The following is a 23,686-nucleotide window of genomic DNA, read 5'->3' as shown; positions in this document are numbered from 1 at the left end:
ATTACCTCTCGTATGATTGCGTGTATGCAACTGTCGCATATGAACCGATAGCACGGCTGTCATGGTTAAACAAAGGCGACAATCATTGGTGGGCTGTAATGATGCGGTACATTTGGAAAGCCTGGGCAACCAACACTTTTCCTGCCCGACGCTTTTTCGTTCACCTTCAAAGCTTTCTCACTTTTTTCGTCCCCTTTACGTTTCATGACTTCATCCATGACCTTTTGCTCACTAATTCTAGGGTTATCTCTTCTTCTTTACGGCAGTCCAATGCCGTCGTTAGAGTACTGAAAGACTTCGGAAGGCTACGGAGGACCATCATCACCTCTAGCTCCCTTCCGAGATTCGTCCCAGCTTTCGACAACTTCTCGAACAACTGTTCCATTTCATACAGATGCTGCTCAATGTTTTCACCGTCGGTGTACCGTATATCACAAAGACGATAAAAAATTTCAACTTTGGCCGACAGCGTCACTTTTTCGTGGTGTTTCTGCAAACTTTGCCGCGCTTCTTTTGCTGTCGCCGTGTTACGGATGAGAGCATGTTGTGTCTCCTCTACCAGCAATCCAATGGCTGCTCTTGCCTTCTGGTCTCCAGCTTTCCACGCAGCAACTTCCGCAGCATTTCCGGCATTTCCTTCCATCGCAGCACTCGCTACCGGAGGATTACCTGGGTTTACATATTTCCACAGGTCCTCCCTCACCAGTAGTAGCTCGACAGTGAATTTCCAGCTGCCATAGTTCTGATTATTGAGCTTCGAAATTCCTAGGCGCTCCATTTTAACAACTCGTGGCTACACGCACTTCTCACTTTACTGCGCTAAGTAATGCTATTAATTCGGGGGGAGGGGGGGTATGGCAAATGTCCACGGTCCATGTACATTTTTGATAACTTATATGAACGAATGTCCACGCTGGGGGAGGGGGTATCAAAAACTGACCAAAACTTGTCCACGTGGTATATGGACAGCCCCATACTAAGTATAGTAAAAGACCGGAAGTAATCATGGGGCCAGCCACCACCCAGAATGTTGAATAATATGCAAATGGTTCTTAAATGGATCGAGCAAGAGTGATAAACTAGGCACAAAAGGATTTACGGCCCAGTGTAGATTACGTACCTGGTGTCCGGCCGGTTTGACCGCTACGTGCCGCTAAAGTAAATCGGAAAATGAAAAAATGAAGTTATGGACAATAAAACGTTCAACAAATATATTCATTGTTTATTTAGTAGTTATAAAACGTTTAACAAGATAAAAATAATTACAAAGAAAACTCAATTCAAGTTTCGTAAAAAAAAGTTTCAAAATTACAATAAAAATCAACAAGAATGATTCCAAATTAGCAGCTGATTTCACTTTTTGTCCCTATTCCCTCATTTAACTTTTCTATTACCTTGGTGCTTCCAATGAACACTCTTGAGATAACACTCATCCAACGCATTCAGCACCTCCTTAGCGTATGTACAGTGTCCAATCTTCTCCAGGGCCTCCCCCTCCACCGACATACAGAACTCCTCGATGGCATCACAGTCGTGTTCGCAGCGAGTCTGATACCAGGCCTCACGTTCAACCTGATCGAGTCCGGCAGGACACGGCTCTTCCGGCGGCGTCCGCTGCAACGTAAACGTTAAGCCGAGCCGTTCCAGGTGCGACAGCAAACGGTTTCGCCATTTGCTATAGTCCCGCCGCTTGTCGCCCCGGAAGATACCAACATGGTGACGGAGTTTGATCTTTTGCTTGGTGGCTTCATCGGGGACGATCGGGCACGATGCGTCATCCGTAAATTCCTTCCGCTCCGCTTTGGTTTTGCATGGGAGCGATAGGCACTGTTTGGTATTCCAGCCGGAATCGATTGAACCGGAAGCCATTGCAATTCTTCAACCGAGAGGTGTGTTTTAGCGACCGCTACTTTTCTCGACGATACTCTCCTGTGTAAAAGACAAGGGGAAGATTTTTATATCCACTTCACTTTCAATGATAAACAAATGTAAACAAAGCTCAATGTACCGGAAACTTTAAAATGTGATTTTAGGACTTGTTTTACTTATCAGGCTGGTTGAATAAAAATAATATCTCTCAAAATTTTACCGATTTAATCGGTTTTGCCATTCGCGATTATTTTTAAATCCGATTCGAATGTGCTGAGAAAATTTTCGTTCTAATGAGACGAGGCGCAAACGTGGCAAACATCCTACCCTCTGATTGACAGTCTTTCTACGACAACTACCTCTTGCGACGCTTGAGACCTAACCTCCTCTGTGCAAGAGCAACTAATCACGTGGCCCCACGGAAAAGGAAATCAGTCTTCACAATGCTTTTTTGTAAGTACCATGACTATTTAATGGCGATTATTCCTTTATTTAACAATTCAAATGATTTGACAAAACAGCTCAAGAAGAGGTCGTCGAATGTTCGCAAAAACCATCGCGTGGATCCAAAAGTGGAGCCGGACGAAAACGATTCCGCAATAGCGTAACCCAACGGCAAACGCGATCGTCGAAAGCCAACGCGTTGCAGCATCGCTCCGGAAGTGGTACCGCGGAAGCCTGTGAAATTCCAGAAAGTGCAACTGAAAACAGTGCCGCAAACCTTTCTGGTAGTCTATTTTCTGGCCAGCAAGACCTGCTGAAACAGTATGAAGCGCACGACGATCAAATACGGAAACGGGATGAAGTTCTGGAGCAAGTGCTAGAACAATCCCGAAAGGCATACGAACAGTTAAAGCTGCAGACCCAGTCGGCAAGTTTATTCAGTGCCGAAGATGGCACTTTAGGACGGAAAGAAGTCGGGTTGAACACCGATCTGGTTGAGAAAGGAGAAATTGCTATTCAAACTACACCGATTAAAAAAGATTCTCGAAATTTCGGAGCTCAAATTGGGTCTGAAAAAGCTGCGCAAAAGGATATTGCGGTCCAGTTCCCACCGAATAGTGTCGATAAACGAACGACTAGGGATGCAGAGGTTCAATCATCGTCTCCCGGATTTGAAAAGAAACGGATAAAGACGGCAGATTCTGCGGTGAATACGACCTTTGTCCTACAGGAAGATGCCACGGTGCAGACAAACCCAGTGGAGCAAAGAAATGTCGGTGTGCAGAAGTACCACAGCACCCGTGTTCGGGAGATAGGCAATCAAACTTCCCCGGGACGGGATCAGCTGAATCGCTCCGTTGGGAAAAGGAACGTGTGCGTTCAGCAACGTTCTTCAGGAATGTTGGAGTTGAATCGTGAAGCGGCTTTGGTGTTGGGTATTGAGCTAAAGTGCGACCCCACTCGTCTGCAGCGCTCGCTGCTGCGAGTGGCTGCCAGACAATGCAGTACTAAGGACGCGGACGGGAACGAAACCGGGGAACAGCAGGTGGAATTCACAGATGAAGATCCGTACTGGGCCAACTATGGCCACTTTATGGATGATGTGGTTGACGATGGCGCAACGGCCAGCGATTCGGGACTGGGTGAAATCGAACCCCAGATGAGCTGCTGCATTGAAGAATCCATCGGTTGAGTGGCTACATTCGAATAATAAGAATCTGTTTTCATCAATGTTCAATTATTACTTTATGCTCATGTTCAATGTAAAAATTATTACATTATGCTAAACTTCACACATTAAATAGCTTAAAATCTAAATGGGGATAGCAAATTCTAAATTCTTATCTCTAAACATCTTTCATAGCTCGTCTACGCATCTCCTCTTCGAACTCAACCGGGTGACAAGTCTTCCTATGCAGACATTGTTTGTTCTTGTTATTGAACCGCTCTGGGCAGTAATCGCATCCGTACAGATCTTCTCCAGTATGGTGAATCGCTTTATGTTCCTAGAAATAAAAAAAAAGCTAATTTATATGCCACTAAAAAGTACTCTCATTCCCAGAAATAAACGAAACTAGCTGACAGGTTTCTCGATTTTGACTGAAAAATTCCTGTTTCCAAACTCACCCTCATATGATGTGGTCGTTTAAACTTTTTAAAGCAAACGTCGCACTCGAAACGACTCTCGCCGTGCGCCCGCGTCATGTGATGTCTCAGCATGACTTGGTTCCGCTGTACCCGACCGCAAATTCCGCACGAAACCACCTCCTCGGCTGAGGTGTGAATGCGACGCATATGCTGTCTCAGACAGTATTTGTTGGTGAGCCAGGCCAGACACAGCTGACACTGCACTCGTTCCGCTTCGAACGTGCCCAGATGCATTTTGACATGCTTATCGAAGCACTGCTTCGTACGGAACACCCGAGCGCAAACGTCACACACATGTTGCTCCCCTTCGCCGTGCATCATGATCATGTGCTTCTTCAGTGAGCCTTGCGAGGCCAACAGCTTGTGGCACTCCGGACATGGAACCGACCCGTGGGATGCCATCAAATGGGCGCTAAGGGCTCGCTGTGTCGCAAACGGTTTGTGACACGTTTCGCACTTGATCGAACGTTCTTCATTCGGAGTATGAACCTCTTTATGATGCTCTTTGAGTACTCGAGCGGAACTGTAACTCTTCTTGCAGATATCACAATGGAACGCATCGGGATTTAAATGAACTTGAATGTGTTCAATCATCCAGCACTTTTTCATAATCTTTTTGTTGCAGCATCTTAAATATCCTGGTTGGTTGTGTATATTTTTAAAATGCCTCAACAGTTCTCCGAATCCGGCCAACGGCTGCGCACATAAATCGCAAGATAAATCATAATGTTGCAGTAGCTGCTGTTCGATCTCGGATTTCGGACTTTCAACCACGGGAGCCTTGCTGGATACAGGCTTTTTAGGTTTTGGTTTCTGTTTTTTGCTAGACCGCACTTCTTCAAGGTATTCCACATCATTCGAAAGCTCTTCGATTTCGAATGAAACCGTTTCTGTTTTGGCTACTAATGGTTTAAGCATGTCCGAATCATTATCACTATCGACACCGTCTAAGTGATCCTCGTCATCATCATCAGGAACTATCCAATCCCGATCTTCTTTCACATCATCTTCTATCGAATCGTCACCAGTACCCATGCTAGTTTCCAGGTATTCAACCGGCATTCGTTGTTCTTCGTCTTCATCTTCTTCTATCTTTTCCTTTTTTGAAACGGCCTGTGAATCAAGCAATGTGAAAATCTATTTAATGCTAAGACTATTAAAAACGATTTGTTCATATTGGAACAAACATTTTTTAATTACACACAGCATCAGGTACCCAGACATACCAATAAAATATTAAATGTAAGCATTACTTTATGAGCCACAAACAAAAATCTAAATTTTGTTTCATTTCGTTCGAAAAATCTATCATTCTGTGACTTCTTAAGAAAAATGTATACCGCATACCCCTAGTGGCGCTGCATCCTCTACTTTCGTAACGATGGCTTTATTTCCAACGCCGCTAGTGGAAGGCACCACGCAGGTCCTCAGAAACTGCTGATTCCTCCAGACACTCTCTGCGTACTCGTGGAATCCAGACACAGTTTCCCGGCAAGTGTCGCAAATCAAAGTTGCATCTTCGGAGCTGCGAAAAACCTGAAAATTGGTTATTCAAAGATTAACTTACTATGTTCTGCCAACATGAGGTTACTTCCAAACCTTGAAATAGAAAATCTTATCGATCACCCAACGCAATTCATCGTCCTCCACCTGCGAAAGCGGACAGCCAGACAGGCATAGGCGACACTTTTCCGGCATTTTTCTCTACTTTTCACCTTCCGGAGTAAAAAACTTTCACTTCCTACAGCACAAAGGTAAGCAAAGTTTTGTTATACAATCGTATGCTACACCAAGAAAAGATTCCAACAGTTTTATGGAATGTTTGGCGGTTTGGATGAATCTTTTGGCATATTCTATAATGTTAAATGCAAATCTGTAGATTTCTTCATTTGCGCACTATATAATTTTAAATGTGCACTTCTTAATTTACTTAAAATACCCGAAAACTCCAATCAATAGATAAAATTTATGCTCAACCGATCACTTTTGCTCGAGAATCACCCCATAAAAAGTTTGACAGCTCCGAAATTTCGCGATCACTCGACGAAATCGTGTGCCTACCATATCGGCCTATTTTTGCACCGACGACGTCGATTGACGTAGACTACATATTTTCGTCGCCAGATTTGTTGAACAATTAAGTCGCCTGCAATAGTTACCTATTTTATCGGTAAAATAATCGATTGATTATGTATTTGGTGCTAATTTTGATCATCTGATTAATGAACAGACGAAATCGGATCCCTGTGATCAGAAACGTAAAAGGAAGAAAAGTGAGTATCTGATATTTATTTAATAAAATATGATTTTATTTTCGATATATTCTGCTTGATACGCATTCCAGAGCATTCATGAAGACTGGTTTTCCGGAAATAATCAAGGTAAGTGTCCAAGATTGATCGACTTTAATATCTTTCAGGATTATCGGATCCAGAGGAAGTACTAAATTAATGTTTTAATCCAATCCAAATCCCACGAAAACCCAGCGCGTGATATGTCTGGTCACAGTTGAGAGCCGAAAGTCAAACATTTCTTTGTATATGGGTTGGATTTATTATTAATTATGCCAAAATTTCGATATTATCACTCTTTATAAAAATGGTAACAAATACCGCTAACCAGATTCCCGAAAAGTGTGGCTTCCTTAAAGTTAGAATTATGATATTTCCTGGTTTTAAGAAATCATGAAAATTGAGTGGTCATACGCTAGGATTCGGAACTTAACAGTAGTCACTTCCTCAGAAGATTCAGTAATCCAAGGAGTTCCTGAATTGAATTGATTGGATGAAATAATTAAATTTTCCAAATATTACGTTTTTTACAGAATTATGAAGTTTGAAACGACACCGTTTGACCACAAAGTGCTCATACACCCGGATCTGGTGCCATCTATGAAAGTATGGACAGTCCCAGAACTATCATGCAGCCCACCCATTTACTAAATCGATTAAGTATCCTATTTCATCTGATGTCATGATTTTTTACACCAATCAATTTATAGATTTCTTCTGATTAGCTTCACGATGAAATTCAATAAACCGATTAAACACTCAATTTCGTCTAATTTCTTTGTATTTCCCACCGATAAATCTGTAGATTTGATCTAATCAGCTCTATGGTAAAATTTGAATAAATCAACTAATTACCCTATTTCGTCTGATTATATTATGTTTCTCACGGATCAATCTACAGATTTGATCTGATCTGATCCATGATAGAATTTAATAAATCAGTTAACCACCCTATTTAATCTGATGTTACTATTTTCCACACCGATCAATCAATAGATTTGGTCTGATTCGCTCTATGATGAAATTTATTAATTCGATTAATCATTCTATTTCGTATGATTTGGTCATACATAATTTAAAACGAAATTCACCTATTAGTCATTTGATTTAGTCGCTGTTGGTCTACCGATTTCGTTTGGCGTCGCGTCGGCTAGCTCCCCTGTAAAAATCCCATAATGCTCGGTGAAACAATTTATAAATTCGTCGGATCCAAGATCGGTCGATGCTACCGACGAGAACCGATTAAATCTGGGGGAAAATCGAGAAGATTTTTTATGGGGCAGTTTTTTCGTTCTATCATGACATATCGGTATAGAAGAGCAAACAGTTTGAAAATGTCATTCAAGTGACCCATGAATCATAAATACGCTGCAGTGTTACACTGAAAACCAAAACTACCCACACGGACATTTGCGAATACCCATTTAAAGGGTTTCATATACCCATTTTTTGCATCAATACTGATATGTCAAATATTGGGTAATTTTTTTTCACCTCGAATAGTGTACTTTCACCCCATTATACAGAATGTCTTCTGGTAATAAATAATGGGTAAATCGTACCCTTCCAAAAGTTGAAAAATAAAGGCAGCCATTTTGCCTGTTTTCTGCGGCAGAATTAAATTCTACAAAAAAAAACTAATTTAAAATACAATTACGGAACAATTACAACGCTGGACTTTCAGGACAAGGTAAGTGGTTCTTATTGGCAACTGGAATAGTTGAAGAAAAGAGCACATATGTTTCCATTACAGAAACCCAGTATGGATGAAGCAAAAAGTGGCCGATCGGGACACTTCACCTTCTGCAAGTCAAGGTCCACCAAGGAGATACACAATTTAACACGGGAAATCGACAATCAATCTTATATTTATATAAAATAAACATTGATGTTCCGACAAACCTTGGTGTTTGGTATTTTCTTCAAATTATCTCCAAGATATTGCAATGAATTGAAAATCCAGAAAAATTCATTTGGAAAAATGGGTAAATTTCATACATTTTCAATAGCAAAACAAGGGTTGAAATTTACCCATTTTCTGAAGTTCAATGGGAGTACCCATTAATGGGTAAATGCGATTTACCCATTAAATGAGTTATGCCGCTTTTGTTTGAAATGGGTACGAAAGTACCCATTAATGGGTAAATGAAAGCTTCCGTGCAAAAGTGGGTTGTTTGCACTCAAAACATTGGTCATGCATGAATCATATTTAAATACGCTGCAGTGCACTCCAAATAATCTAAACGTTGTTTCCACCTGAATAGGGTTGTTTAGCAAAGAAAAATATGAGGTTTTTTATAATTTAACATAAAGAGCATGCTTTCCTGATCTCAAAAATATTTTTATTTTGTTTGTAAACCTTTTATTTACGTTTTTTACAGCAAATAATAAGCCATTTCAATCGATAGAATGACACTAACATTCATAGAATGACAGTTGGCCCATGCAGCAAAAGAACAAATTTTAAAATGCAAATTAGAAATAGTTCCGGAACTCCAAAAATTCTGAAAAATTTGGGTTAGGCTCAATTTTTTATGTAGATTCAGAATATGTAAAAACATATATGCCCCTAAACAACCCAATTTAACATAAAGAGCATGCTTTCCTGATCTCAAAAATATTTTTATTCTGTTTGTAAACCTTTTATTTACATTTTTATACATCAAACAATAAGCCATTTCAATCGATAGAATAACACTAACATTCATAGAATGACAGTTGGCCCATGCAGCATAAGAACAAATTTTTAGTCCCATACAAATTTAAAATGCAAATTAGAAATAGTTCCGGGGCTCCAAAAATTCTGAAAAATTGGGGTTAGGCTCAGTTTTTTATGCAGATTCAGAATATGTAAAAACATATATACCCCTAAACAACCCAATTTTCAGGTACATTTTACGTGCACACGTAACTGCAAATGATTCAGAAAATTCAGGTGAAACTTACGTGTCCGGTGAATTCTATCCAAAACTCAGGTAGAACTTACCTGATTTTCACGTAGAATGAAAATTCTATCGAAAAATCAGGTAAAAGTTACGTGAATTGGGTTGTTTAGCAAAGAAAAATATGAGGTTTTTCATAGTTTAACATAAAGAGCATGCTTTTCTGATTTCCAACATATTTTTATTTTGTTTGGAAACCTTTTATTTACATTTTTATATAGCAAACAATAAGCCATTTCAATCGATAGAATGACACTAACATTCATAGAATGACAGTTGGCCCATGCAGCATAAGAACAAATTTTTAGTCCCATACAAATTTAAAATGCAAATTAAAAATAGTTCCAGGGCTCCAAAAATTCTGAAAAATTGGGGTTAGGCTCAGTTTTTCCTACAGATTCAGAATATGTAAAAACATCGATACCCCTAAACAACCCAATTTCAGGTGGGAAAAATCTACCTACTTTTTCAGGTGGAAACAACGTGTAGATTTTTTTGGGTGTGGTTACCCTGAAAATAATCGACACTCTTGATCAAAATGTTCTAATCCTTTGAACTAAAGTGCTCATATCTCTTTCAATTGGGTTGTTTAGCTCAGAAAAATATCGAGTTTTTTCCAGTTTAATATAAAGAGCATGCTTTTCTGATATCCGACATATTTTTATTTTGTTTGTAAACCTTTTATTTACATTTTTATACAGCAAATAATAAGCCATTTTAATCGATAGAATGACACTAACATTCATAGAATGACTTTTGGCCTATGCAGCATAAGAACAAATTTTTAGTCCCATATAAATTTAAAATGGAAATTAAAAATAGTTCCGGGGCTCCAAAAATTGGGTTGTTTAGCGAAGAAAAATATTAGGTTTTTTATAGTTTAACATAAAGAGCATGCTTTTCTGATCTCCAACATATTTTTATTTTGTTTGCAAACCTTTTATTTACATTTTTATATAGCAAACAATAAGCCATTTCAATCGATAGAATGACACTAACATTCATAGAATGACAGTTGGCCCATGCAGCATAAGAACAAATTTTTAGTCCCATATAAATTTAAAATGCAAATTAAAAATAGTTCCAGGGCTCCAAAAATTGGGTTGTTTAGCTCAGAAAAATATTATTATTTGCAGTTTAATATAAAGAGCATGCTTTTCTGATCTCCGAGATATTTTTATTTTGTTTGTAAACCTTTTATTTACATTTTTATACAGCAAACAATAAGCCATTTTAATCGATAGAATGACACTAACATTCATAGAATGACATTTGGCCCATGCAGCATAAGAACAAATTTTTAGTCCCATATAAATTTAAAATGGAAATTAAAAATAGTTCCGGGGCTCCAAAAATTCTGAAAAATTGGGGTTAGGCTTAGTTTTTTTATGCAGATTCAGAATATGTAAAAACATATATACCCCTAAACAACCCAATTCTGAAAAATTGGGTTTAGGCTCAGTTTTTCCTACAGATTCAGAATATGTAAAAACATCGATACCCCTAAACAACCCAATTCTGAATAATTGGGGTTAGGCTCAGTTTTTTATGCAAATTCAGAATATGTAAAAACATATATACCCCTAAACAACCCAATTGCACGCTTAGTTCAGTTCACCCAAATATAGGTGAAGAGTACCTAAAATCTTCAAAAAGTGCACATACGTAAATATATGGGTGAAGTGCCATTTACCCATATTTGAGTACAAGTTTACCTGAATGTGAGTAATGTTTACCTATTTATAGGTACATTATTTTAGGTGAAATTGACTCAAATATGGGTGAACCTTTTTGTTTTGGATTATGAAAATTATTTATATTGAATAAAATTTTTATATATCGTGTAATTAAAAGTCTTATCCCGCATAGAAAAAAACCATTTCGTTTAATGTACTGACTATAAACTCATTTTAATACACACCGTTAACATTCACGTTGCTGTTCAGTTAACTTAAGACTATAATTGCTTTTCAGTTTTGGATTATGAACTACATAATTTGCACACCAATACATATTGTTAAAATTCAGAGAACAGTTGATGAATAATTGTATATACTCCGTCTATCAAAGATGTTGATACTTTTCATTCAGTGCACCGTATTTTTTGTTTGAAAAAAAAAAAACAAATTCAGTTAAAAAAAACCGCAAGTTGTAGAAAAGTGAGTTGTAATTGTTCCAACCGGATGAAATTAATAATGGTAAGGTTGACTGATCTGCACTTATTTTCCTCTTGCTGACTATGTATTCGTTGCTTGTTTTTCCAAGGCTAGACTGCAGGGTCTGACCCCAACCAACCGGAGGTCCATTCCGCCTAAATTTTCGGTGGACCATGGTGCACAATTTTGCTTACGCTCCCTCGCTGGCACTCGGAGGATGATTAGCGGCCCCTAACATGGGGAACAGACGCTGTTGTGAGCCGCTTCTATCATGGAGAACAGACACTCGATCTGATTTGCACCCCGGAGAGGAGCAAAGCCAACCCACTCCTTCCCTGTCAGCGTACGACCATAGTTACCCGATCTTCCCTGAGGTTGCTCATAGCCCGACCAGCACCACGGGTTAGTAGTTGCAGAGTAAAAGGCTGGAACCGCGAGGTGTGCCTATATTGTTCCTTCATGTGCGCGAAGTACCAATGGTAAGGTTTACCAAGCATTTGTCGTGATTTGTATTTAAATTGCCAATATACACCGTATACACCGCTTTGCATAAATTTCAGTGAACCGAAATAACCATAGAAACTCGAACTTGGGTTTCAAGCATCTCAAGAACCTTCCCCAGCCCCAAAGACCTCTGCATACACATTTTTACGTCGATTGGTTCAGTTATAGTTTTCGAGCCTATGAGGGTCAGACATATAGAAATTCATTTTTATGTAAATATATAGATATATAGATATTCGTTAATAAACAGGATTTGAAAACAATCTGTAAGTAGATATAAATAAGTATTACATTGAAAGAAATTAAAAATTAAATTCTAAAGCAATAATTAAACGCAAGGGGTACCGTTGCACAAATTCTCCTGATATGCTGCGATTATAAATTCAAAATAAGGCTTATTGTTCGAATCTCCTAAAGTGGATGATATCTCAACATTATGTTGTATAATACGTGAAAAATTTTGTTCGAAAAAATGACCGATTTTTTATAGTAACATAACTTAACCGCCCTTTCCACATATTGTAAATTGGTGAAATACCATTTATCGTATTGTCGAAACAATCTGGGGTAGTGTAGACGTATTGTTGTGATAGACGTTTCGTATTATTGTACCAGTATTGTTTGGTATAGTTTTGAATTATATAGGAGACGGTTATGTAATAGTACAGAACTATGCGGGATCACACAAAATATTTTATTAATTTATACATAGTTTCATAAGCTATTTTATATTACATTGCCGTTTACTTTATAACGACTACAGTATTCTGGGTTACTAGACACACTATTTGAAATCAAAATAGCGGCATATTAAAGCGAATCGAGACCGGAAACAATGGTAGCTCGGTTGCAGCATCAAGACGAAGCAGACTTCAGATCCGAATGGTTAATCAAATTGTAAGGTCTCGGCCGGTCGTATCCATACGGCAAATGAAGGCACCAAGTTTAACGGCATGCAATTCCGTACCTTGTAAATGCGTGGATGGTAGTAGCACCGGAACTATCCGTCAGCTGAAACATCAGACACAAAATCGGAAAAAAATATTTAAAATTGAAATGAAATCCATAATTAAGTTACTTAATAATCAAATTTGAACTAAATAACCTACCCTATAGGAATCTATATTTTCGGTTCGGATTATATTCTAGTAGCATCAGATGTCAGTAAAGAAAATCAGTTCTTGAGACGATAAAAAAGCAACCACTTTTACGCTCATGTTCCTGTTTCCGTCTCGAAACCTCGTTCTTGCTTAAATCCGTCTCTATAGATCTATAGTCTATAGACTATTCCTACTTCGATGAATCCAAATCATTTCAGCCTCCGGTATAATCCGGAATTCAGCAATATCTTAGCTACTTTTACATGTAGTTTCTTTTCCACCTTTTTGGGATGGTTATAGTAAGTCTGCTCCTCATTGAATTAGAATGCGGCACAGAGATTTCATCAACTGGCGTCTCGAAATCCCAACAGATAGCCCAGTTAGGAAAGATTTCAGCTATCATCTACTTGCAATTGTATTTTACTAATTGGAATCCGGCAGCAACTTGTTCCGAGCTGTTCAGAGAATATTGCACCTGTGAACGAAAAAAATGAAAAACCAAATGTTATGCTTCGTTAGAACAGAGTCAAACAACAACGTCCAATAAAAAAATACTCACCGAAGTGCACGCCGGATTAGCTTCCTGCACAAATTATTGTTTGATTACATGCTTCTGAGATCCAAAGTCCTTTTCGTTGCAACAATTTGAAACAGTGTTGTTCATATGTTAAAGAAGTCAAGTCTGTGAAAAGCAAAAACAATCGACCGTAGAACAATGTTTTGAATAATGAGATGTATCTAGTAAAACTTACAAAATACGGTATTTCTCCGAAATATTGTCAGTTTCGCTGGTAACAAAACGCGCCGATCACTTTTTAAGCACCTTTAAAATCGTCGCCAATATCATTATTTTCAATCTGTGGTAGTTCAAAGCCAAATTATGAAAATATGCATGAAAAATCTCAGATTGAAATCAAACAATTTTGTTCACAGTTGATCTGACAGATCTTATGGCCATTTTTGCTGGCGACGATTTCGGCGGCGATTTGCTTTTCAGGACATTATTTGGATAACTCGCGGGTTCCTAGAAGACATTTTCTGCCACCTTCCCAAAGCGCCTTGGAAGCCGTTCTCAGTCATCGATTGGCGATTCCACACCGGATTTCGCATGACCCTTGATACCTCTGATGTAGCCTAATAAATCAAACGGAATACCAAAATAAAATAAAATTAAAAGAGGTCATCGCGGCGGATTTCTTCAATTACTTATCAGGTTTTTTAGATGCAGCCAAAGTTTCGGCAAATTATAAAATAAAAATTAAATTTATAATTTTGTATGCAATATATAATCAATGGAATGGCTTTTTAATTTCGTAATCATTACACATGGAATCGGCCATTTATATCACTTGACTTTCAATTATTTTTCACTTTCAATCGAAAAGAAGATGGCTTGACATTTAAACCAATTTCATTTCACATTCAACCCAAAACACTTTTGTTTCTAAGTGGTAACATCATAAGATTCAAAGTGTTTTGCTGTTGAAAATGATATGGTACAGAAAGAAAAAAGCTAAAGTGTTTTTCCCTTTAACTCGAAGTGATGCACCAGTAGGGCAAATCAAAGTGTTGAACACTTTATAGTAACGTGTGTATTTTTTTGCGTGTATAGATAAACTACACTGTAAACCCAGCAATACCCATTCGCGAAGTCGAAGCAAAATTCTTCACACAAACAATGACAGTTCTTTATGGGTTTTTACAGTAGAGCAACAGAGAGGAGGAGATGGCGGCCATGTTTCACTCAAACTCTGACAGATAGCAATGGGATTTCCCATAGGAGGGAAGAGCAGAATTTGCTTCGACTTCGCGAATTATAGTACGTTCAGATTGGCGATTTGCCGTTGCAAGAAAAAGAAGAAGCAGAATGTCGCGCATTCGAAAAATTAGCACGGGAAAGGATAGGAAGAAAATTTTAAAACACTTCTCAAAAATTCAAGAAGTAATTTAATTAAAAATGGATTTCAGCGCGGGGTTGGTAGCCATGAAATTGAACTTTGATTTTCCTCGTTACCAAAGAGATTTTTCAGGTTGTTTGTTTTTAATCAACAAATCAAAATCCAATTGAAATGTCCGATGAATAAAAAAATACAGGCTTTCATATTTTCTAATATAATATTCACAACTATTCTTTTATTTTAGGATTTCATTTGATGGATATAGAAATGTGTTTGAAAAATGCCTTAGTGTAAAGAAACATTAGTGTTGTATTCACCCTGTGTTGAGAACATTTACGATACTAGCCTTGCATTCATCAATAAAAGAATAAGCCGTTAGAGTTTGTGTGAATTGCAACAGTAAACGAAGCCACGCCACCATGAATATCGTAGAATGCTGTCCTATCTGTATTGGAATCCGAGGCTCCCGTGTTATTCCTCTGAGGAAATCATTCGCAGCTATTTTTATGTTTTATTCCTAGCCGTTCGTTGGGTCTATATAAAGGAAACCCGGAAACCCTTCCGTTATAATTGCGTATTGTATTTTATCCGTAAAAGTCAGGGATCAATACGATCATTTAGAAGGCTATTAGGAGCCTACCTCAAGTTTTAGATGAACAATATCTCATTAACAAATCTGTGTGAGACATACCAATGTTACTCGAATAACATTATGTAGCCCCAAATACGAAGATTTTACTCTCAAAACCAAATTTTTACGAGATTCCTAAAGGTTCAGGTCTGATGGTGAATCACATAATATCCACCCAGAATTAGTAAATTTGCGAAAATGATACAGCGGCATTGCAATACCCTACTTATGTGGAACGCGAGTTTCTTTGCATTTTAAAAATCACCAATAATCCAAATGCGTTGACACCTGCCAAGCTTATATATTCATGGATACCTGGAAGAAGTAAAAATTAATAATATGATTTGATAAGAGCATGCTCGAATTCCCAGCAAACTTACGACAGTCTAATGTTGTAAACAAACAATTTTTAGCGAAGCCCCGATTGCTAAGATCCATCTATAAAAATTATAGTGGACACGGCATGTGTCAAGAGGGGTGATTCAAAATATTATAGCACCGACTCGTAAAAAGCTGGATAATTTAAATTTCAAAATTTTATTTTTGATGTTTCGTTTTATTCACAGTATTAAACATTTCCAACCCCGTACTGATAACCGTTTTTAAATAAATTACTTCTAGAATTTTTGAGAAGTCTTTTAAAATGTTCTTCCTATCCTTTCCCGTGCTAATTTTTCGAATGCGCGACATTCTGCTTCTTCTTTTTCTTGCAACGCCAAATCTCCAATAGGGTTGTTTAGCAAAGAAAAATATGAGGTTTTTTATACTTTAACATAAAGAGCATGTTTTTCTGATCTCGGACATATTTTTATTTTGTTTGTAAACCTTTTATTTACATTTTTGTATAGCAAACAAAAAGCCATTTCAATCGATAGAATGACACTAACATTCATAGAATGACATTTGGCCCATGCAGCATAAGAACAAATTTTTAGTCCCATATAAATTTAAAATGCAAATTAAAAATAGTTCCGGGGCTCCAAAAATTCTGAAAAATTGGGGCTATAGTGAGCTATAGGCTTAGTTTTTTATGCAGATTCAGAATATGTAAAAACATATTGCCTGATTTTGTAAAAATTGCACGCGGCGATCCCTTCATGAAAGGTACCGCCGCGCTTTCTGCAGCCCGTTTACTTGATTCTTATGGGTGAATAGCATTGCGGTGTATCGTTTGGCGCGGCCGTACCTTTCGACAGTCATTCGCCGCGTGAGGTTTTGTGCAAGTACCCATTTGGGAACACTACAAACGCCGCGCGGTGTATCATATCCAGAAAATCTGACAATATATACCTCTAAACAACCCAATTTCAGGTGGAAAAAATCTACGTTTTTTTTTTCAGATGGAACGAACATGCAAATTTTTTTAGGTGTACTTTAACATTTCCGTGCACTTTTTATGCTGCAAGGAACAAACTCGTTACCAAACTCAGTGCAAAAAATTGGGTTTTGACTGTACTTTTAAAAACAACTGTCAAGATTTGACCACCATGTTCAAAACAACAAAACATTAGAAAAAAATGTTTTAAGGAATCAGTTTTCCGTGAAAGAAACTGAAAAATAGAAAAATTTTGTACAATTTGTTGTTCAAACTAAGGCGGATGACATATTTGTAGATCCAAGTAATTGAAGGTAAGTACCAAACTGTGTTTTCCGATCTTGCCGAGTTGCGTAACTGTGCAAGTTATTTCTCCCCTGAGTTCTGCAGATTAATCGAAATGGATTCGATACAAGTAAACATGAACATGTCGGAGACCTGCCGTCTCTGCCTAGAAGGTCAAAACCCGAACAGCACCCCAATGGTGGTGGAGGATGACGACTTCCGGCGGAAGGCTGATCGTATTTTCTTCTTCAGGGTAAGTAATAAAAATATTCGGTTTTGTTTTTCAATCTTTGCTAATGCAACGTAGCACGATTTACAAACGAGAAAATAAATAATCAATGGGAAATAACTGCTCCTAAATGCCATCCTATTGCCTGTTAAGTTTGGTTTTTTTTATCAAATGTTTGAAATCCTAAAACACTGAAAAGAACTAATTCTGTCAGCCGAACTTATTGATAAGCACAGGATGCCTAATTACCAATATTCAGCTTTATCGATGAATAAATTCCTTGGCCCGATAATAAGTTTAAACTAACCGGTTATCGTTCTCAAAAAAAAAAAAATACAATTACAATAAATCAACATTTTGTTGAATAATAATCCTAAATCAATATTAGGAAATGTAACGACATTGGCTGGTTTCCATTTTTATGGTGAGGGGTTTGAACTTTGAATATTTTGAAATTTAACTACAACGGTTTAAAAAAAAACCTGGAAAACACCTCGAAAAAAATTACTCAATTCTCTTTTTGTAAGTTTCTTGCTGCATTTTGATCAATCAAATAAAATGAGTATGAGTATGCTTGAGGCTGACCATTGCACTAAACCTTTACCCTAAATCCTTTGAAAAGAAATTACAAAAATGACTTACGAACTAGTTTTAATTGCAGTTCTGATTTCATATTTACAGGTGGCTCGAAGTCAAGATATTCCGACAATGATCTGTGAATCTTGTATCAAAACGGTGTCCGGGTTCTATGACTACGCAAAGTTGGTTAAAAAAAATCAGGAATTCATAATGACAACGCTAGTTCCTACGTCCTCATCCGATTCTTTGGAAGGTGTTGCTTCGAGTGAAACACTGGGAACCGCCGATGATGACGGTATGGTAAAAATGGAATGCATGGTGAAAAAAGAACCGGACGATGTGGAATGGGTTGAACTGAGCACGTACTGTGAGGCAACCATTGGTGGGGATCGCTCAACAGATGAAGGCAAAGAGGACATACATGACTCGGAAGCTTTCGATCGCAAGGTAGATCCGGAGTGGACTCCATTGGAAATGTTTCGCGAAGGAGACGATGATGATGACGATGACGATGATGCATCTGACGATTCTGATTCAGATGAAAAGCCATACTTCGAGGACGAGGAGTATTTAGACGAAGTAAAACCGAAGAGAAAGTACAAAACAAAGGATAGCTCAAACAAAAAGGCAAAAACTGATGCCAAACCTCGGAAGCCGGACGGTCCTAGCATAGATGAACTCGTTTTGCAACATTACAAGCTTTCGTGTGATTTGTGTTCGGAACCGCTGGAGGATTTTACAGAATTGCGAAAGCATTACAAATATGTTCATGATGAGCAGGGTTACTTGAAATGCTGTAACAAGAAGATATTTAAGAAATGTTGGATGATCGAGCACATACAGCTTCATCTTAACCCGGATGCATTCCACTGCGATATTTGCAACAAAAGTTATAGTTCCAGCAAAGTACTGAAAGAGCATACCAAAGAAGTGCACTCGCCAAATGAAAGTCGTCCCTTTAAGTGCGATGTCTGCCTGAAGCCTTTCGTATCGAATGCCCATTTGAATGCCCACATAATGGTAGCCCATGGGTCCGTCCCATGTCCGCAGTGTCCCAAGGTTTTGGCGTCGCAGGGCTCATTGAAGAAGCATCTCGTGGCAATGCACGGTGACGGGGAGCAGCACGTTTGTGAAGTCTGTGCTCGGGTGTTTCGATCGAAGCAGTGCTTCGATACGCACGTGAAGGGTCACTTGGGAACGCGTACGGAGAACCGTGTCCAATGCAGTGTGTGTTCCGTTTGGCTGACAGACAAATACTGTCTCACAAAACATGTCCGCCGGATGCACATCCAGCCGGAGGTAGCGCTGTCGTGTGAGTTGTGCAGCAAGCAGGTGCGCAACCAGGACGCCCTGAATTGTCACATGCGCCGGGCGCACACCGAGAGCCGGTTCGAGTGCGATGTTTGTCATAAAAAATTCAAACGGCCGCATCACATGCGGGTGAGTATGATGGTTGGGTCGATTATTTTGGGGGTCGTACAGTAATTGCGCAAGCACTTTTTTATTAATATGGAATATGGAAAAAAGACAGACCTTTCGTAATAAGTGTAAGCCCCAGCTCATGACAACTACAAGACAGATCAATAAATTTTCTGTTTTTCGTTTCTTTCGCAGGAACACGTTGCAATTCACCACACAGGAGAGCATCTGTACGGCTGTAACCATTGTCCTGAGCGTTTCAATACCAAGAACAAACAGTACATGCACCGAAAGACTGCCCACCCGATCCAGTGGGAAGAGGAGATGCGCAAGCGAGTCATGAAGGACGCCTAGGGATTTCTAGATTTAGGATCGGTAACCAAAAGTTTTTTTTTTCAGAGTGTGTAAATAATAAGCAAAATATCTGATCAACGTATTGTCTTACGAAACTCAATAAAACTTTTAAAACATAACAAATTTGTATGCCACTACGTTCTTTCTAATTGCAGCATTCCGGTTTTCCACAGTTGAACTTTTCTTGTACAGCCATTTTAGTACGGTACATTTGTTTCATCACAACCTGCACTGATTGCACGATCCTGACGTACACACGATGCCATCGGCAACTTTCACGATCGTCCAACGTCCTGAACAGAAATCGCAACGCCAGATAGAGCTCATGCAGCCGTTTTGTTCTTACCATCTCGCAGGCGTTCTCCGCAATCATGTTCACATCTTCTTCCTCCGGCTCGTCCCCACTATCGAACCATTCCGTTAGCAGACTGCGCCAGTCCGGGCGCAGCAAAATGTTCTTTTCCACCTCGGGTAAAATGTTTCGCGAGATATTTTTTTCATCAGCATCGCCTGGCCGTTCCTTCACTGGGCTCGACTCCGGAGTTACCTGCAGGCGTTCGTGGAATTCCGGCTCATTGCTTGTGATGACCATTGTGTCCTTCTGTAGCTCAATTTGTTGCTCCACTTCCCGACGAAGCTCCAGTGGTAGGGCCTGCAGGAATTTCAAATCTATATTGATCTTTTCAGCGGCGGCGGCTGCAGCGGAGGACGCTGACGATGTCGATGGTTGCGGTGACAACTCCCGAGGTTTTGGTTTATTCAATGTCTTGCTACTTTTAGCTTGTTGAAGTTTGTAGTCTTGAATGACTTCGGCTCGGATTTCGTTCGGAAGTGCGGCTAAAAATTCCGCATCCATGCCTTCTGGAATTTCAATGTCTTTGGCGCCAGACTTACCATCCGTCAAAAAGCGCATCATATCATTACTTTGTTTTGAAAACGACGTACTTGCCTTGGCAGGTCGTCCACGTCCTCGGGTGACCTTAGATACGGTTGGTTTCGATTTCTTTGGTGTTGTTTGTTGCTTTTTCTTAGGTGTTGTTTCCGATTTGGAACAATTTGTAGAGGGTTTGGTCGGCGAGAGAACTGGATGTTCAAGCTTGCTAGATTCTTGCTTTGCAGCTGCTTTTTCGAACATCGTTTTCAACGAGTTTTTCAAATCTGCCGTTGGTTTTTTGTCTTCGAACTTGGAGATTTGCAGTCCGATTCCTCGTAGCTCATGAGGTGGTGCCGCAATCTGTTTCATCAACATCAGTACAGTCTTCTCAATTACCGCCAGATCACAGGTGAAATCATGCATCGCATGGGACTTGGTGATGATATCACAAAGTCCGTGACCCATAAATTTGGCAGTCTCTATTGGCGCCTCTGGCGATCTGACAAGCAGTTTGACCGTGATAACTTTTCCTCGTTTTTTTATGTCAGTCAGTCGTTTGTGGATTTCCTCGGAGAGTTGCTTCATGAATCGTTCAACTTCCGCCTCTTCCTTGAATCGAATGCCATAATTAACATCTACGGAAACGGACTTTCTGACCTGGTCGTATACTAAGGGTCGATCATCATTGCCACGACAAGCTTGGTAGATCGTGTCGCCAAACTTCTTCCCGAATTCGCGTTGCAAAACGGCACTCGATATATTCTGCAGATCTCCACATGTGTTCCAAGATAATTGCTTCAATCGGTAGGTAGTGCTGGGTCCAATTCCGGGAAGGTCACCAATCGGAATATCACACATGTATTGGATGACGGTCTCCGGTGCCAAATAGTATTGCCCATTTGGTTTAGCCTTCTTGGTAGCCATGCGAGCCTGAAGGCGGTTTGCTCCAACTCCGGCCGAACAGGGACAACCGGTGGATTCCTTTATTTGGTCTCGGATGAATCCAACAAAGTCCATCACATCGGTGCCGATATCGCTAATAAGATCAGTCAGGTCAACGAACATTTCGTCACAGCTGACGGCTTCGATATTGAGCGTATACCTGCGATTAGATGAGTGGGTTAGTCATTATCCCTTTCCCAACAAGAAATGTTATGAACTTACTTCGCAATGGTGTTGTAAAGCGTAAAGGCCACTTCCCTATAGCCATCGAAATCGTAAGGAATCGTTTTCAGTTCCGGACACAGTTTCAACGCCGAACCAACGAACATCCCGTTCTTAACTCCCATCTTTCGGGCTTCGTAGCTGCACGAGGCAATTTCCGACATAGAATTGTTGTCGTCGATGTTCAGCAATCGCGATTCGTAAGGAATGTCCGGCGTTTTATAACGCTCCTCCAAACGCTTCTGGTATAGTTCGATTTCCAATGAACGGTTTTGTCCGGGATGAGTTTGCACCTTGCCGGCTTCAGAACCCTTCGAATGGGTGACCGCCACCGGTTTTCCTCGCAAATGAGGATGCTTACGCAATCCAACAGATACAAAAAAGCAATCCATGTCAATGTGCATCACAAATGGCCCACGTGGTCCTCCTAGATCGTCTAATGCGGGGAGAATTTGCCGCAGGGTATCGCGCTCCGGGAAACTTTTACCACCATTAGAGTCTCGAAGTTCTCCAACATACTGCTTGAACCCGGCTCCCAAAGTCGCTATGTGGTGAAGGCGTGAATTGTTGAAAAATTCTGATAAAAAATTGGGATCCGTTGCTCTGAGGGATCCCCGGGGACCTGATACAGATTGCCCTTTAACCATAGACTGCGTTCCATTGGTCTTTCCTGTTTGGTTCTCAACTGCTTCCGGAGATTTGGAAAATGTCAATTTCACTTCTGCTGTTTCGTTTTGAATGGTTTCCTTTATTTTAGTTGGTGTCTTCGAGCTACTAGAACTACCTTCACCAAGATCATTTCCAGCAGTTTCAGACTCTTTCATTTTTTCGTTAAGCACGTGAAGTTTGGTCAATAGGCTCATAAATTCATCCTTACTAATATCATCTTTTCCGTCCGGTTTTACGATTGGTTTTTGCACGTCTAGGGTTGAAAGTTTTCCAAAAGCAAGTTTCGGTTGGGAAGGTTTATGATTGCTATACAGCAGATATTTGCTGTGATCAAGAATTCGCTTCTGCTCAATACAATCTACCACCCAGCGGGGACTGATGATTACCTCGGATGTAATCGACTTCACTTTAACGTCCGGCAGATTCGCTGCAATCGTGTAGGTAGTCGTGGGACGTTTGTAATGATGATATATTCCACCGTGCTGCATCATCAGCCGTTTCAGTTCGTCTGCCGAAGGGTTCGTGTAGCCGTTAACAAAGATTGAAATTCCAGCAAACAGGTTCGATAACTTCTCGCCCACGCTAGCGGCACTGTTTCGAAATTGATCCTCCAATTTGGAGATTTTAGCATCCATGTAATCACCCTATACGAAAGAAATATGAAAATATTTTCATGAAATAAGCTGGTTTTGAACTTCTAATGGTGAACAGAGGTGATGTCAGAGAAACGACTGAAACGTTTATCACGCTTGTTTTTAAATCATAAAATTATTTCGGCTCTCAAGCTGCCGATTTCAAATTATTAGCGATGTCCTGAAAGAAAAAGTTTGATCGTATACAATCGTTCCAGATACATCAAAATCCCGAATTTTAGATAAGTTTTGCAAAAATTAAAAAAAATCCATGACACATTATTTGCATTTTCCTTTGCAAATGCATACTTTAGTCATAATTTACTTTAATGAGTCCAATGAAAAAAAATCGTTTTAGGAAGTTCAAAGCTATACCATGCTACGGTATTGGATTTTGCGCCAATTTCATAAAATTTTATTCTTGAAGATTAAAACGATTAAAACGCTTACCCATCCTTCGAAACCGGTCTCACTATCCATCTTATCTTTCCGCTTCATTGCGTTTGTTATAACAATATTAATACAGGCACAGAAAAGTGAAAAATTTTAATATTTCAAATTAATTTTCCAAATCACTGGCACTTTACCGCGAAACATGCAAAACTTTGACATATTTTTGACATTTTCCTTCCCCGAACTGATCTAGACAAATCCGACACCCGGCTTTCAAAACCAAAACACCGA

General features: G+C 39.4%; 5 protein-coding genes and 1 long non-coding RNA gene across 8 annotated transcripts; 3 read left to right on the top strand and 3 right to left on the bottom strand.

The window, feature by feature from the left end:
• Positions 1–1,184: 1,184 nt before the first annotated feature.
• LOC134218423 (uncharacterized) lies at positions 1,185–2,327 on the bottom strand. Of its 3 annotated transcripts, none has more exons than XM_062697392.1 (2): positions 2,197–2,327; positions 1,185–1,929 (listed from the first exon to the last, which is right to left on the bottom strand). In XM_062697392.1, the coding sequence occupies exon 2, from the start codon at positions 1,867–1,869 to the stop codon at positions 1,375–1,377; it is 495 nt and encodes a 164-aa protein (XP_062553376.1). In that variant the 5' UTR covers positions 1,870–1,929; positions 2,197–2,327; the 3' UTR covers positions 1,185–1,374. The 3 variants fall into 3 exon arrangements, with proteins under 3 accessions (XP_062553376.1, XP_062553374.1, XP_062553375.1); XM_062697390.1 differs by lacking the exon at positions 2,197–2,327 and adding an exon at positions 2,009–2,186; XM_062697391.1 differs by lacking the exon at positions 2,197–2,327 and adding an exon at positions 2,046–2,148.
• LOC134218422 (uncharacterized) lies at positions 2,193–3,630 on the top strand. The gene is made up of 2 exons (XM_062697389.1): positions 2,193–2,322; positions 2,391–3,630. Exons 1-2 carry the CDS (start codon positions 2,313–2,315, stop codon positions 3,503–3,505), a joined length of 1,125 nt encoding a protein of 374 aa, XP_062553373.1. The 5' UTR covers positions 2,193–2,312; the 3' UTR covers positions 3,506–3,630.
• Positions 3,534–5,914, bottom strand: LOC134218421 (transcription factor grauzone-like). Its single transcript, XM_062697388.1, has 4 exons — positions 5,560–5,914; positions 5,308–5,496; positions 3,940–5,073; positions 3,534–3,818 (listed from the first exon to the last, which is right to left on the bottom strand). Exons 1-4 carry the CDS (start codon positions 5,656–5,658, stop codon positions 3,660–3,662), a joined length of 1,581 nt encoding a protein of 526 aa, XP_062553372.1. The 5' UTR covers positions 5,659–5,914; the 3' UTR covers positions 3,534–3,659.
• A 152-nt stretch (positions 5,915–6,066) lies between these two features.
• LOC134218425 (uncharacterized) lies at positions 6,067–7,014 on the top strand. Its single transcript, XR_009981347.1, has 3 exons — positions 6,067–6,233; positions 6,305–6,341; positions 6,785–7,014. It is a non-coding gene; the product is annotated as an uncharacterized LOC134218425 (long non-coding RNA).
• Positions 7,015–17,160: 10,146 nt separating this feature from the next.
• LOC134218418 (transcription factor grauzone-like) lies at positions 17,161–19,786 on the top strand. The gene is made up of 3 exons (XM_062697385.1): positions 17,161–17,335; positions 17,993–19,330; positions 19,505–19,786. Exons 1-3 carry the CDS (start codon positions 17,198–17,200, stop codon positions 19,661–19,663), a joined length of 1,635 nt encoding a protein of 544 aa, XP_062553369.1. The 5' UTR covers positions 17,161–17,197; the 3' UTR covers positions 19,664–19,786.
• On the bottom strand, positions 19,733–23,641 carry LOC134218416 (DNA repair protein Rev1). Its single transcript, XM_062697381.1, has 3 exons — positions 23,453–23,641; positions 21,702–23,014; positions 19,733–21,639 (listed from the first exon to the last, which is right to left on the bottom strand). Exons 1-3 carry the CDS (start codon positions 23,498–23,500, stop codon positions 19,809–19,811), a joined length of 3,192 nt encoding a protein of 1,063 aa, XP_062553365.1. The 5' UTR covers positions 23,501–23,641; the 3' UTR covers positions 19,733–19,808.
• Positions 23,642–23,686: the final 45 nt, after the last annotated feature.

This window comes from Armigeres subalbatus, chromosome 2, assembly GCF_024139115.2.
Source record: "Armigeres subalbatus isolate Guangzhou_Male chromosome 2, GZ_Asu_2, whole genome shotgun sequence".
Classification (NCBI taxonomy): domain Eukaryota; kingdom Metazoa; phylum Arthropoda; class Insecta; order Diptera; family Culicidae; genus Armigeres; species Armigeres subalbatus.
The sequence above is the reverse complement of the archived record's forward strand: the minus strand, read 5'-3'. Positions and strand labels throughout refer to the sequence as shown.